General features: G+C 34.5%; 1 protein-coding gene across 1 annotated transcript in view; it reads right to left on the reverse strand.

Annotated features, from left to right (window-relative positions):
• The window catches only part of pAbp (poly(A) binding protein), a 33,502-nt gene extending 17,622 nt beyond the window's left edge, over positions 1-15,880 (reverse strand). Inside the window, exons 1-3 of the mRNA XM_089094296.1 lie at positions 15,517-15,880; positions 3,603-3,796; positions 1,250-1,528 (exon numbers count right to left, since the gene is read on the reverse strand). Of these exons, the coding sequence (XP_088950422.1) occupies positions 1,250-1,528; positions 3,603-3,796; positions 15,517-15,709 (666 nt within the window). The 5' untranslated portion in view covers positions 15,710-15,880. The remainder of the gene's footprint in view (positions 1-1,249; positions 1,529-3,602; positions 3,797-15,516) is intronic.
• Positions 15,881-16,375: the final 495 nt, after the last annotated feature.

Raw genomic sequence — 16,375 nt, forward strand, 5'->3', positions numbered from 1 at the left:
AAAGCTCGAAATCGTTGCACAGGAAGCTATAAAAACTAGAAAAATAAGACATAATAACTTTTTCTCAAAAGCCAACACGGCCCAAAACACAAAGCACACACACATAAATTGAAAGCATTAGGTTATACAGGCTCGTTTACTCCTAGTCTCAGGAATTTCCCCATCTTAAAGTTTCCCTTAAAATTCTCTATCTCATCATTCTTATTCCATTATTTTTATCAAGACCTTCCAAAATCCGTTCCTTACTTCTGCTTATTCTGTATACCCCCTACAAAATGAAAAAGGTTTTCTCCAATACCCCCCCTTGGGGGAATAATTCAATGATTATTTATTAAACTTACAAAAAAAGACAGGACATTTCCAGCCATTCAATAACATCAAGACTGAGTACTAGAAAATATCAATGCTACATTCAATAATTAAGATAAGGGAAAAAAGCAGGAATTGCTTTCGCTTTTTATGTGGTAATTTAAACTTTGTTGTTTTACATTTAACCTAAGAACTTTGTCCTGTAAGCTTTTAATTGCAAATATTGGACCATGTAACGTTACAAAACCCTCAAAATATTGCAATGGAAAAAACTTTTTTTATTATTAAATGGATAATTTTTTTTAGTTTAGGACAGGGTAGTCCCTAAGTGTTCTAGCATGTCTGCTCGAAAGACGTGGAAAACCTATTCAAAAAAATTCATTTGATTAACCTGGCTGTTTTGGGAGTTCTTGTGGTGTTACTTTGATTGACAGACCAAACGACAGCTACATTGTCTTGAGTCAAATTTCATAGTCAAACCACAAATTCTCAACGGTTTCAATGATAACTAGTTCCCTGGAAAAATTCACTAATAAACCCTTTGTTTTTTAGACAGTCAGCCGACGTTGAGATCAAACCCTCTAAAAATTATTACTTTAAAGTTCCAAGTCCTTAAAATTATTACTTTAAAGTCCCAAGTCCTTAAAACCCCCAAAAATTATACGGTCGAAAACAAAATTAATAATTTATTTATAATAATTATTAAAAGTTATTTTAAAAAGCTTCGCATTAAAAAGCTTCTCAACCTGGGCTGACTGTCTAAAAAACAAAGGGTTTATTAGTGAATTTTTCCAGGGAACTAGTTATCATTGAAACCGTTGAGAATTTGTGGTTTGACTATGAAATTTGACTCAAGACAATGTAGCTGTCGATTGGTCTGTCAACAGGAAAAATTCCTTCGCATTAGCTGTACAAGAAAATTTAAGAACAGGAATCATACCTTATGAGATGTTATCTTTCCGTATTGCTCAAACATATCCTTCAATTTTTCATCATCAATTTCATCTCCAAAATTTTTTATATATACGTTGGTAAAATATTTGGCTTTTTCTCCAAGTTCACGTTCGCGATCTTTGCGGGGAATGAAACGGCCAACGAAAACTTTTTTGCCATTCAGAAGCATACCGTTGACTTTGGTGATGGAATTAATAGCAGCTTCTTCTGTTTCAAAGTGAACAAAACCATACCCTTTGGAGTTTCCTTGTTCGTCATTTGCAACCTGAAACAAAAACAAAAATAATCTGAATAGCCTGGTTCACATACTTATCAATTTAACTCTGTAAGAAAATGATAAAAACAAAGGAATAAATCCTTTTAGTATATTTGCATGGCAAAAATTTGCATGGCAGAAAAAACAACATGCAAAATCAAATATTTTCAACTTCGACGAAAATCAGGCAATGTCAGTCACCTTTTTTTATTCAGAGTCAATGGTGAGTAGCAACGATTTACATCAGTAATACGACAAAAGATTAAGCAAATCTCTTAAAACCTATTAAAACAAAGAGCATTTAGTTATGAGCCTCCAAACTGAAATTTCATCTCTTTGCTTGTCTACATTGGACGTGGTGAATATATGAATCTCCTTAGAATCCAGCTAATATAACTGTTTTAAAACTTATATCAGATGTAATATTTTAAGCTTAAAAAAAATTACGGTAATGTACACATCTGGTCTGTAAAAACATGAATTTGACTTTAAAACATAGTTTGACTGACAGTCTTAAATTAAGCGATCTCACACCCATTGTAAAGTGCGCATAATTATATTTTTATTAAATATAATTAGGCTGGAAATCCTATAATTGAGTATCATGTTAGATAAATTAAACATATAAATTTATATCTAATCATATTAGATAAATTAAACATATAAATTTGTTATGTTTTTTTTAGATGTAATTTAATTTTATGCGTCTGTACAATGTTTTGGTGTAATTTGTGTCCGTTATTCAATTCATTTGTTGTATTTACGCGGCGTTCAAATGCATGTCTAGCTAGAATCCCATGTCTAGACACGTGTCTGGCCAGAGATCAATATCTAGACGACTACAGTTCGCAAGTAAAATTTGGTGCTTGGCTGGACAAATTACGGCTAACCATCCAGTTCTAGAGTCTAGAACTCAGGTCTAGGATTTTCGATTACAGCCGATCGGAATGTGTCAAATTCCACTATTTTCATCATCTATGTTTACGTTTTTAAGCTGAAATTAAATTTTTGTATTCTCATTAATTGTTTTTTTTTCATTTTAGGCAAATATTTAACATCAGATATAATACTAAAGCAGAGTAAGGCAATGGTTTGGCTTGTCTCATCCATTATCTCGCGACAAGTAAAAACAGGGCTTACAATTTTGAAAGTTTTTCCCACATAAGGTCTCTTGATTGGCTAGAAATGAGAACTGAATCTATTTGAAACTAAATTTGTCATTTTAGCTGCTTTAGCAATCATATGTCGTCAGAAGCAATGCTTTTGGTATGTTGCTGGTTAATTTTTTGGTACATGTTATAAATTAAAAAATTCGGAAGTCACCACTAGATTGGTACCCTTGGGCTTTACAAGCTCTAGTTACTTTCACTGTTTTAAACTAATTTGGAGATCAGGAGAAAGCTGGTTTCATACTATTTCTCAGACATTCAGTTTAACCAACAGTTTATCTTAAGGTGCGCTCCCGTTTGAAATTTTAATTTAATGCATATTTACTTTGAATTTAATGCGAATTAAGTACAAACGTGGAACTGTTTGTTAACTAATGTCTTAATACGCATTGTCATTATTATTAAAATATCAATAATGAGTAAAATATTGAGTAATACCCCTGAGGTATATATTGAATAATTTTCCTTTTTGTTCATTGAAAAAGACGATAGTCCAGTCCTTCGTCTTAATTATCATACAAAGCTGACCTTCAAGTTTCAGCCCATCAATTTTTCTTTTCTAAGAATAAAAGCAAAATCTAACCACAATTGACTTTCTATGTGCTCACTATGACTATTCTAGATATTAGAAAGATAACATTCAACCAAGCACCAAGTGAATGAATGGTAGGGGTAAAAACCAAGCATTAATTCCTTTGATAAGCCTTTTGATAATTGCGTGTATGTTTTGCATGAGTTGTGGGCATTCTGCTGTGCGTGTCTTCCAGGGTTTATATACACAGAGCATTCTGCCAATAGAGAAAAGAGTCCAGAGATCGCTTAAAACAACCTTTAGAATCTTTTTATTTCAAAATCCTTGCAAATAGGCTATTAAGACAAATTGAGCACAAAATACAAGATAAAACCACACTTACCTTGCAGGATAGAATATTGCCAAAAGCAGAGAAGGTATCGTACATGGCTTTGTTATCAATTGTCTTATCCAGATTCTTGATGAAAATATTGCCGACTCCTGACCTACGAACAGATGGATCACGCTGGGACCACATGATTCGAATTGGTTTTCCTTTAAGCATATCAAAGTTCATAGTGTCTAAAGCTCTTTCAGCTAAAAAGAAAATGAAGAGTTTTTAAAATTCTGAATCAGGAGCGCCAATGCAAGAAAATGTAAGAGGGGCAAGATTTTTTCATTTTTTTATTAAAAGTGCAAAAAGTTGTCCAAAAACTAGGTAGGGCGGCAACATGGGCGTAGGCAGCATATTGTCTAGGCGGGGGCAGTCAATAGTGTGATGGAGGGCCTTTTATCAACTGCTTTTCCAACCATCTGCTTTTCAGCCATATCTAATGTAAATTTGAAGGTCTAGGGGGGGGGGGCAGCTGCCCCCTCCCTACGCCCATGGGCGGAAATTTAGTTTTCCCCCAATTTTTTCCCAATGAGTATACCAAAAGGGTGTTTTTTCAAAATCTAGGTGAGGGGAATTGCCAAATATACGCAATAGGCACCCCTGGTATAGATTATGGTTGCACGTTGGCAATATGCAAGAGGACATATTTGCACGAAATAAAACATCACTTTGATATTTTATCGTTCTTTTTCATTTCTTTTTTCTTTATCCTCTTGAAAAACATAGAGATGTGTTGTTGCCATATACCCGTATCACGGTTATAGCAATAAAACAAAAAATTCTTGAGCTAGAATTAGATTGAAAGGTAATTAAAGGATTGCTGAAAGTGTAGAAGATAAAATTAAACAATTGATTCCAACCCGCACTGTTACAGTTTTCAAAAACGCATAAAACTTTGAATTATTATATAAACTTGCTAGTTTGCCAAAAAACATTTATTTTTAAATGAAATAAAACCTACAGAAAATGCTCCATTGTATTGCAAACATTTATTAAACAGACCACCAATTTGGCCCAACGCTGCTAAAAGTGTCGACAAGACATGAATCTCACTTTATGATATCTGACCAAGTATGTGGATTGGAAGACATTTCTTAAATTACCCTGTCCATAAAAAATACAGAATGTTTGGTCCTTGAAAAGCTAGGCCAAATCCAGGATTTTTGTTCAGGGAGATAAGGCTTACAAAAGAAGCTTTTCAAAACGCATGAAAAGTATGTTTATGTGTATTTTCGTTACTTTTTGACGAGTTAAACAAACATTTTGGAAGAGGCGGGGGTGGTCAAACCCAGTAACACCCCCCCCCGCCCCCGGATGCAATCTTGCTTGGAAGGCTTGAAAGATTTGATACAAGTATTTAATAAGCTCAGGGGTCCGCCGCAACGAAATGCGCACGAAAATTGATTTAGTGTCTTTACCATTCAGAAAGTGACAAAAAGTGACTATTCATAGGCATTCAGAACAGAGGCACAGGGACTGCACAGGTCCTAGGAGGAAAAATAAGTCGGACTTGTGATTTGGCAAAGTGTGGACACTTCAACAAAAAAACTGATCGTGCGTGACTAAACTGATAAGTTGAGACTTAACTATAAGGGTTTGTTATGATTGGTTTAAGGGTCCAAGGCCTAACAGGAGGAATAGGGGTCACCCCCAGCCCCCGGATTGACCATTCCAACTGATGAGGGTTAAGGGCACGATCAGAAGCTTGTGATGAAAAATAAATGCACAACTTATGCAAAATTAGTCTTGAAACAGTTAAAGATGTTGCTTGGGAATTCCAAATTATTTCATTTTTTCCATACTCCTGTGTCATATTACCAGTAGTACTTTCCAACAGATAACAGCCTGTTGTCTAATATGTTTTTACATTACCTTTCTAGCTCGTTGAAATAAGCACTAACTAAATCGAATTTTGAAACGGCCAAAAAGTGACTTTAGTGACGATTTCATAGAAAAGATGACAAAAAGTGACCGGCTAAAATAAGTGACAAAAAGTGATTTTAGTGACAGTGGCTCACCCCTGAAGCGCTAAATTTTCTATAAGTAGAAAAAATGTCGGTGACTCCATGGATTTGTACTTTCAGCAGTGCCTACCCCAGAACAAAGGGTATTACAGCACAGGAACTGACAAAAACAGATTGAACATTTGCAGACCCTGTCAAATTTAGAAATAAGGCGTTTTATCCCATTTTTGAGCCTTTAATGTGTACGTTTTTTTGTTTACCCAAACTGGCATTATCAATCTGAAAAAGAAAACATCATTCTATCCACTTTTTTCCTTGGAACATTTTGATATGGGAGAAGGTTATCTGTTATTCTCCTCAAAGGCCATGGCTGAACAAATTCGAACATAATAGAAATAGAAGACAGCAAGAAACCCAAGATGTGCTTGATGGAATTTTGTTCAAGGGTTTAGATTAGCCGGGTTTTTTTTGCAGCAAATTCTCTCAATCAATGTCATTATATATCTATTATCTATAATGAATTTCAACTAAGACTATCCGTTTTGTTAGCTCTTATTATTAGGCAGCTGCCTAAGGAGTTCATTAACAGGTTTAAAAGAACGCAATACTGCCTGCGGATGATCACGCGATCAACTAAATTATTACCAAAGAAGCCATGGATCTAAGTCTCCTAAAATTCAGTTTCAAATTTTCGATTGCAATGTTGGTTTCAGGTCAGAAATCAGGGGAGGAAGAGATTTATGTACATTTAAAATGTTATATAGGCCATTTTTATTAACATAGTTTTTCAGTCGCGTAGCTGATCACAAGATACCTTACTTGAAATCATGTTACTTCACTTGTATCAATGTTATGAGAAATTAAGTTAACAAGGCAACATATTATTCGCTACCATTCAATACTGCAGTGTGCAAATTTGACCTCGTTTTCAGAAAAAAATACAGGAACGTTCCAAATCAGGTTATATATAACATACAGCACCTAACCACCTTAAAATTTGAATTTTGACAAAAAGAAAGTCGAATATAATAATAAAGATAAACAAAATACAAAAAAAGATACACAATTATATAAAAGGTTATCGGATATTTTCAATATTGTAATTGCAGCAGCGCCACTTGTTAGCTGCCTTGTAGCTTGGTAAATAATTACATGTGTGAAGGTACTCTAAATGTTTATTTTTTCAACATTCTACTTTTTTAGTACTTAGCAATTGCACATACTAAGATATGCCAATCACGATTATTTAACAAACACAGGGAAACTAAATTCACACGCATTTTCTAAATGAAACTCATCTTTCATAAAATGAGAGTCCTTGAGCAAGGCAAAAAAACACCTTGTGGGAGAGCGTGCGCGGCTGTCTTCGTCTAGGAGCTTGGTGCAGCAGTGAGCTGTTAGTAGTAGTAGTAAGGTTCAATAAAATTGGGCACATATTTTAAAACAAAATAGTAACTCAATATTTAAGACGAACTATTCTAAGAATGCAATGTAAGAACATCTTATCAGGCACGTACTCAGTTTTTGAGGGGGATAATAAAAAATTACTCGGAAACTCAAAAAAGTTTGGTATTTTTAGTGGGGCCAGGCCCCAAGACTGATATTTTATTAGAATTGTAAAAAACTATTAATACAAGAAATGAGTCTTACTGTATTTTGTACTTTTATCAAGACTTTAAATATTTGATAGAAAGTGGATAGGCAATTTATTTTCAGTTCTATATTTAAGTTAAAAATCGGTTTTGAATTATTGAACCACAATTCATTATGCAGACATTTCTTAAAACATATCTGTAGGACAAATTTGTTATGATGTGTACAAAATTAATGTACCTGCCTTTCTATGAAAATAGTCTGACCTTAACCAGCAACTGTTGTTTGTGGTCACAAAAAATCAACGAGTTGTTTTGCAGTTTGGATTTCCCATATAACCAAACTGTGCAACAACTCACAGAAAAATAAATTAAGTTTTTTTATATTAACATTTTAGATTAGTCAGTAAAATGGTATTCTTAGCTCTACAAACGGTACTGGTGCGTTATATGGACACTTTTATATATTGTACAAGGGAACTAGTCACGAAAAACCTGTCAAATAGGCTATTCTCACAAGACCACTAAACCCGCCAGACTGGTTATTTTCAAGAGACCGCTACCTACCTAGGTTAGGTTACGTTTTTAATATATGCTATGCTTTACCCCCATCCCCCTAATGTACAAATATATAGCCCAAATTTGTTTATAAACTATAATATATTCATCGTATTTTATTTTATTTCATTAGCATTAACTAAACTTGACTTTTTAGAAGTGTCCATATAATGCACCAGTACCCCACAAACAAAACAATATTGATGACTTAAACTATTAGAAGCAAATAAGACATTTAGAATTGTTTGGCAGAACAGTGGGTATAGATACAAAAAGAACTAACTCTTGGGGGAGTAGGGCAAGGCATTTTCCTTAGATGGAGCAGGCCCCATGGACCAATCAGCCTTATGTAAAGGTATGAGGGTGGAGGATAAGACAAATCTAAAGATGGTGCTTTTTGCTGATTAACGCTATTACCATTGACTTAGGGACTTTCCTTCTCAGTGATTCCTTCAGGATCCCTTTTTTCATTAATCAATCTTACCTCTCTGATTATCACTTTGCGCACCAAGTTTTAACTCCTTGGGCGTGAACGCAAGAAAAATACCTCTTTAATACTGAAGACTTTACCTGCATCTAATAGAGTACGGGGAAGAGCTCCCACCTCAAATCAGTTCAAAGAACCCCGCCTTCCAATAAATAAAAATATGGTAAGTTATACTAAAATTTGTTTCTGTCAATGTCATTAAAAGCATATCAGATTGGTCAATTAGGGAAGACAAACATTAGCAAAAATCTTGAAAAGGTACTTTAAATGATAAACCCTCCAACCTAATATTCTTTGTCTAACTAGAATGTTGGATTTTCCATAATTTTGGGATTTCCAAAACTTCTATTAATAAATAATTTTGATCGCAAAATCCCAGAAATTAAATAAAATCCAAGGTTCTAATTAGATGAAGAATATTAGTTAGGGAGTATAATATACAAGTACCCTTGAAAAATTGTTCAGTTGGTTTCACTTGAGCCATTGTGGAAAAAAAAGCAAATTTTGCAAAAAATTCCTTGAATTATTTTGTTTTCTCATTTACACTGCTTTTTTCAATAATACATTACTCATCACAAACTGTATTTCACTGAATTCTGAATCAACTTCTTATAATCTCATAAAGACCCCTGAAATGTCTCTCAATTATATTAAAAAGTTCTATCAATTAGGATTAAAAGAATTCAAAAAGAACAATTTCCTGAATAAAAAATTATTAACATGGTGCATAACCTGATTTGCCAGCAAATCAGATTTAATGAGAATCAAGTGAAAATGACAAAGTCAGAAGATTTACTTTGTTCAAACCCTACTGATTTTTACACTACAACAAACTACAGTATGCCAACTTTTTTCTTTATTACAGAAAATAAATAGACATAATGACACAGATGATCCTTGTAAGGAGAAACTACTCCAACAGAACTGTTAATATAAACCTATGTAAGTGCACTTTGTATTTCTTTCTATCTTTTATTCCTGTTATATTCAAGTTTGAGCTATGAGGAAAATAACAAACAACTTATCATATCAAGATATTGCAAGAAAAAAACAGTTAGAATGAATAATGCTTTTTCCTGGATAGACCCTGATGGTGGTTTGAGCAAAATGATATAATACATGGCTGATACATACTTTATGATAACATATCAAAAGAGCAATTAATACAACAACTTTTCAAGATATATTATGATAAGACCAAATATGGAAATTATATATTTAAGTAACCTAATAAATGAGATTGGAATTTTTATAAATAAGTATTTTTTTAATATATTTGGAGGCCCTTTAAGGGTTTAAGATGCAATTAGCCCCAAAAGCAATTATTGAATTATGAAAGAGCATAAAAAAGGCATCAATCAAATGACATTTTCACTTTCATCTTAGCTAAATTATATGACCCACTGCAAATTTACCACAAAAATTAGCTAAATAAGAATTTTACCAAAATGGCATCTGGTGGTAGGTTCACTTTATTTATAAGCCAATTATATGAACAGCAAAATATTAACGAAAGCAAGAATTGTAGGCTACATGTTTCCTTCCCAGTACCCCCCATTCTAGACTTTGTGTTTTCACCAACATTATTATTATATACTATTTAATATTAATATATACATAGCCTATGTATTAATATTTACTTTTTATTCATTTTTGTTATCATTTTGTTTTGTTATCAGTTTATAAGAAAATGTATTTACCATTTGCCAGCTTCAAGGGGCCACCCCCAGGCCACTCAGTATGTCCCCAGGTGGCGATAGGGGAACCCCCTACAGATATGTAGGACACCCCTATAGAAGGCACGGACCAAGGTGGGACCTTCTCCCTGGGGGTCAGTAATAGAAACTGGGGCACCCTTGCCCGAGGCCATAAATATAGCTGGAGGAGGGCAATGGCCCCTAAAATTTATACTCAACAGAACCCACTGGTGTGTCCACATGTCCTGTGAGTTACAAACCTTCTCCCAGTAATGGGTTAAATTGCATGGTGATGCAGAACATCACCACGGGAGGATCCTCTATAGGAGGACAACTGCAGCAGGGCGTAAGATCCAGATCTAAGGACAAAAGCCTCTGCAAAGCACTGGCATGGCCCTTTTGGGATATCTGCAAGACTGGTGACCTTGTGGTTAACTCTATTCCCACTTGAGGAGCGGCATGCCTCAAGGAAGTTATGGCCTAGTAAACAACACAGCATCTGTATGGGATTCTGATTAAGATAATTCTTCTGGGCTTGGTCTGTTTTGATGGGCATTTTTGGGCTGAAAAACCTCTTCCTAGCTAATTTATCTACTTTGGGCTGCCTCCCCATAGTAGCATAAAATTTGTAGGCATGAATATATAATCAGTCGGGGATTATAGGCTTGAGACTGTCTGTGCAGGATTTTGACTCTTGTTGATAGAAGAGCATCACCAAGTGCTGAAAACCATGTTGTGACCAAGATGGGCCCAGGATTACAGAAAACCTCCATCAATACTGAAGGTCCCAGGGACTTCTTGCTGTCTGGTTCTAATCTGGCTTAATTGCTTCAGTGTCAACGTGAGAAGATATGTGATCCCCATCCTGCACTGGTATCCAAGATCAATGCTTTTCTTGAGGCCAAAATAATTTTAATGATTTAAAAAACATGAAAATTGGAACTTGGGACATTACGACATTAAAAAAGGACTATTGCATTAACATTTTGAATGATGAATTCAAACAATTCAAACTGGACTTATTAGGAGTTTCAGAAACTGATATTCCAGGGGTAGGAAGCATGAAATTACGTGATATAGAATTTGTTTATTCGGGCAAGAAGGATGGGGTATGTAGACAGGGAGTAGGGCTCATGATGAATAAGGAAGCTGCTAAGTCTTGTTTAGGCTGGAAAGGTAATAATAGAATACTAATTGCTCATTTTATGACTAAAAAGTTCAGGGTATGATTTATAGCAATATATCCCCTGTAGAACCAACTGATGGAGATACTAGTGACTTGGATGAATTTTTCTTACAATTACAGGAACAAATAGACAGGGTCCCAAGTAGAAATATGATGTGTTTACTAGATTTTAACACCAAGGTTGGTAGAAATAGGGATAGATGGTATCCTAGCCTAGGTAAATTTGCTGTAGGAAAAGAAAACAGTAATGGATACAGACCTTTGAAATTTTGTGGGTGTAACAATCCAGTTATAACCAATACAGTGTTTGGTCATAAAATGCCCTAAACTTGACTGCATAATAGTAAAATATTATACTGACATGTTAATAAATTGAGAGGGAGGAGTCAATCCAAACTTGTCCCAGTTGAAGATAGGAACAGGGCCACAATTAATGATCTTGGATGTGAAGGAAGATTTGTTTTGTGAGGAAGAATTAGCCACAGTACTAAAACGATTAAAAAAATAATAAGGTTCCAGTTGCTGATAGTGTGGTAAATGAGTTTTTTAAATATGATGGTTTTGAGGCTAGAAATAAGTTACTGAAGATTATGTATATGATTTTTGAAAAAAGGGAAGTACCTAATGATTTTAAGAAGACCTTAATTAAACAACTCTTTAAGAAAAGTCATAAGAGTGAGTGTGGTAATTATTGAGGCATTAGTCTGGTCTCCGTAGGTAGCAAATTACTCAATAATATGATACTTCTTAGACAGAGAGATGCTGTAGACAAAGTTTTAAGAGAAGAACAGTGCAGTTTTAGAAAAGGTAGATGATGTGTCAACCAAATTCTCACTTTTTGTTTAATAATTGATAAGTGCTTGAGTTGCCAAACACCTTTGGTCCTCAGTTTTATAGATTATGAGTAAGCATTTGATTCTGTTGACAGAAGAGCTTTAGCAAAGGTCTTAACCTTGTACGGTATACCCAGTTTATATAATTATCCAGTATGATCTTTCCCTATCTCACCCATTATAAAAACCCGGACCGAGGTGCGAGTGCTCTAGAGAACGTTTTTGCAGATATAAACATAAGCGGCATTAGATCTTTTCACGGGTAGACAAAGAAGTCACCTACGGAACAAGTACTGACAAAACCACTTGGCCAGCTCAACCAATAAGTGCAGAAATAAGTGGGGAGAGCTTTTTGTTCGCCCCGAGAATGAAGAGCCAGAAATCATCTGCGGTAAACTTACTGGTATATTATATAACCTGAGAGAATACCAGACAAATACATTAAATTGCTATGTATGACAATAACACTGCTGTGGTTAAGGTAGGAAACGAGGTTAGCAGCTGGTTTTGTTTTGAATCAGGAATCAAGTAGGGTTGCGTTCTCTCCCCCTTAATATCTACCATTTTGATGGACTTAGTCTCAAGGAGCACAGGAAAGGCAATGGGAGATCACAAAATCAAATGGGGAGGAAAAACTCATTTCCAACTAAAACGATTATTATACTTGGAAATAGCATTAAAAAGGCAGTAAATTTTTTTTTATTCATATTATGGTACTTTCGCATTATCAGGGCCTCTCTAAAAAGTCAAGTTTGGTTAATGCTAATGAAATAAAATAGGACGGCCATATAATAGTTTAGAAACAAATTTGGGCTGAATTATCTTGTAAAAACAGGTTTTCATTGCGTCTTTCCTGTTTGACTGTAGCATCTCTTGTTGGACTTCTTTAGAGGGGCCCTGATAATGCAAAAGTACCCATATTATTGACTTATGAATAAAGTAAACATACCACTCGGTGCTTTTTTATGCTCTTTCCAAATATAATAATCATTTTTGACAGAATGAGTTTTACCCCCCCCTATACATACCAATTCAGGGTATATATTTGGATTAAGGGGTAGGGGGTAAATTTTATTTCTTATGTAAATTTTCGAGGTAAGTTTAAACTTTCCCCTACCCCCCCTAATGTGCAAATATATACCCTGAATTGGTATATATAGGGGTGGGGGTAAAATTCATTTCCAACAAAAATGATTATTATATTCATAAAGAGCATAAAAAAGGGCAGGTAAATATTTACCAAATCATTATTGAGTAACAACTAAAGTGAATATACCATTTGATGCCTTTTTTATGCTGATTACAAATATAACAATCATTTCTATTGGAAATGGATTTTAGCCCACCCCCCCCCTCTCCCTATATATGTCAATTCAGGATATATATTTGTGCATATGGGGGTGGGGGGACTGAAATTCATTTCTGATAGAAATGATTGTTATATTCATAATCAGCATAAAAAAGGCATCAAATGGTGTATTCACTTTATTCCTACCCAATATTGTGATTTGGTAAATATTTACCAAAAAGGCATCAAGGTGTATATTCACTTTATTTGTAAGTCAATAATATGATTTGGTAAAAATTTACCAACAAATCTTTGAATTAGCCAACCAGCCAACCAGTAATTTAAGCCTAGGGGTCCAGCTGGACATAAGTAAACATAGGCCTATTAAGAGAACAATCCTTAATTCATAATATGCAGAATAGACCTAGTTAACACATTTTGCAGGGGAGAGCCTTTATCTTCACTTCTTTCCTTGTTTTTCCAGTTTTTCTAAGAAATTGAATTTCTTACAACCTATATATTCACAGAAAATATACCCCAACCCGCCTAATGTGCATATATATATACATAGGGTAAAATACCTCTTTTTGGGAAACAACACTTTTCTTTGACATTTTGGAAAAATAGCAATGGGTTTTTGTACTGCCCCTTTTTTACTACTGTATGACATAATGCAAGTGTAGACCCAATCATCTCTCACTGGAGCCAGCCCAGTGGGAGTAATTTGTCATCATTAATCCAATATGTGGTCTCTGTTTTGACAAGCAAGTGAAATGAAAAAAAAATATATTTAATAATTGTGATTTATAGAAAGAAAATCAAGAAATAAAAGTTAGATTTTTAGAATCAGAAGACAATCAGCTTTCTACTAATATTTGAATAACACTGAAACACTAAAAAGATATTTACATCAAAATAGGATAATTGGTATTTCAAAAAGAGGTCTTTCTAGGTAAGTCAATAAACTAATCATTTTCAGTGAATGATCTTAAATAATTTTAATAATAACCATGTTGTTGCATAGCTTGGATTTTTAGCTATTCATTGACAAACCTTTTCAACTCTAATTTGATAACAAGATATGAGGTTTTAAGTTTTAAATAATTTTGCTCAATTGGATACTGGTCTTTTACCCTATGCCTAGAATTGCATTCCTCAATCTAAATATAGGCTAACATCCATTTGCATCACAAATGAACTTTACTCCCATAGCCTAGTAGCCATGTGGTGGATGTCCCATCAAGTGGTAGGTTTACTTTATTTTTAAGTCAATATGCTGCTTGTCATACCCAACCATCTTGCATACTCAATCCGAAGTTGTGTGGTGGTGTCAGCTCTATACCACTGAGAATGGTCTTTACGGGCCATACCTACCTCATGGCCACTGCTACCGAGTGGGCTTAAATTGCATCTCTCCAGCAGACCTCTCCTATGGCGTGCCACTGGGCCCTAACACAGTGACGAATTTTTGCTATCATTTGACCTGGAGCACAACAGATCCAGTATGGACCTTAATTTGCTCTGAAGTGTGAATTAAGGTAATAATATGGGTCAATGTATACCAAATCATATTATTGAGTTAGGACTAAAGTGAATACACCATTCAATGCCTTTTTTATGCTGATTACGAATATAATAAGCATTTCTATCGGAAATAAAATTCAGCCGCCCCCTATATCGGCTATACCTAACCTAACCCTGAATTGGCCTATATAGGGGGGGGGGGCTGAAATTCATTTCCAATAGAAATGAGTATTATATTTAATAGCAGAAAAAAAAAAGGCATCAAATGGTGTATTCACTTTAGTTCTAACTCAATAATATGATTTAATATATATTGACCATAATATGAACAACAAAAAATTTACCTAAAATTCTACTCGCAGGCTAACAGGAATTGTATTTTCAGAACTAAAGCCAGAGAAAAAGAAACTGATAACTGTAAATTAAGGTAAAATGTTGTTTTTTCAAAAATTTCAATAGGCTAGGTAGGCTAATAGACTGCCATGCAGGCTAGGCAAACTTTTAAGACTTAGGCCTATAAATCAGAAAAATTAACATAGCTTAGCAAAACTTTCCCAGAGTATGTTTTTGGCCCTGGATTCATTACTGAAAGTTTCATTTTTCTGACTTAACCCCTTTCCAATAGTGAAAAGTAGCTAAACTAGAATTTCACCCCTTAACCCTTTCCAAGATATTGAAAAGTAGGCTAGCTAAACTAGAATTTTACCAAAGGCTTTCTCTCCCTAGAAATTCCCTGCCAATGTGAATAAATCTTGGGTTAAACACTAGACTATTAAGATACAATTGACACTTACCATCAGCAGGCTGCTGGAAATTGACATAAGCATAGCCAAGTGACCTTCTTGTAATCATGTCCCTGCAAACTCGAATAGAAAGTACAGGCCCTGCAGTAGAAAACTTCTCAAAGAGCATGGCCTCAGTTACCTCAGGATGAAGATCTCCAACATAAAGGGAAGCAATAGGGTATGATGCACCTGCTTGCTGCATTTTCAATCGATTTTTTCCAGAAACACACAAAATTTGTACCACCAGATCTTGCAAGAGGTTTAGAAGAGTACTTTATGATTTTATTTAATGTTTTATACGATTTTTTTGTTTTTTTTTGGGTATTTATATAGTATAAACCCTAACACCTAACAGCTAGGGATCACAGAAAGGACTGCGAAATTAAAATGGCGGAACATCCGATTGTTCGAAAATCTTTCGTAATTAAAGCATGTTTTATTAGCTCAATATTTGTTATTTCATAACAATATTATAATTAATCTTAAAATAATATCATATTTTAATGGTGACATTCTTATTGTATAAAATCTACTTTATTTTATGGGAACTACTTATATATACTCTATGAATAAATTCACCCGCAAATTACCATCGTAAACTCAAAATACCAGCCGGTTCCGGTTTTGAGCGCTATCTATATTACATATAATGAAATGAAGATATATTACACTGTACTATATTGAAGTAACGAAACTTCTTGACTACTAAGGTCTTTGTGCTGGCCCTGCAGTTTGTTGCTACAGTCAGGTTTAAATCTCTGAGACCCGTATAGAAGAAATTTATGTATGTAATAGAGCTGGGTGTTTTAAATTTTCCAGTTAATTATTATAGTGTTAATTGTCAGAGAACCCTTTCGTTAACCAACAT

This window comes from Artemia sp. Qi Xiang Cuo, chromosome 9, assembly GCF_049724085.1.
Source record: "Artemia sp. Qi Xiang Cuo chromosome 9, ASM4972408v1, whole genome shotgun sequence".
In the NCBI taxonomy this organism is placed as follows: Eukaryota; Metazoa; Arthropoda; class Branchiopoda; order Anostraca; family Artemiidae; genus Artemia; species Artemia sp. Qi Xiang Cuo.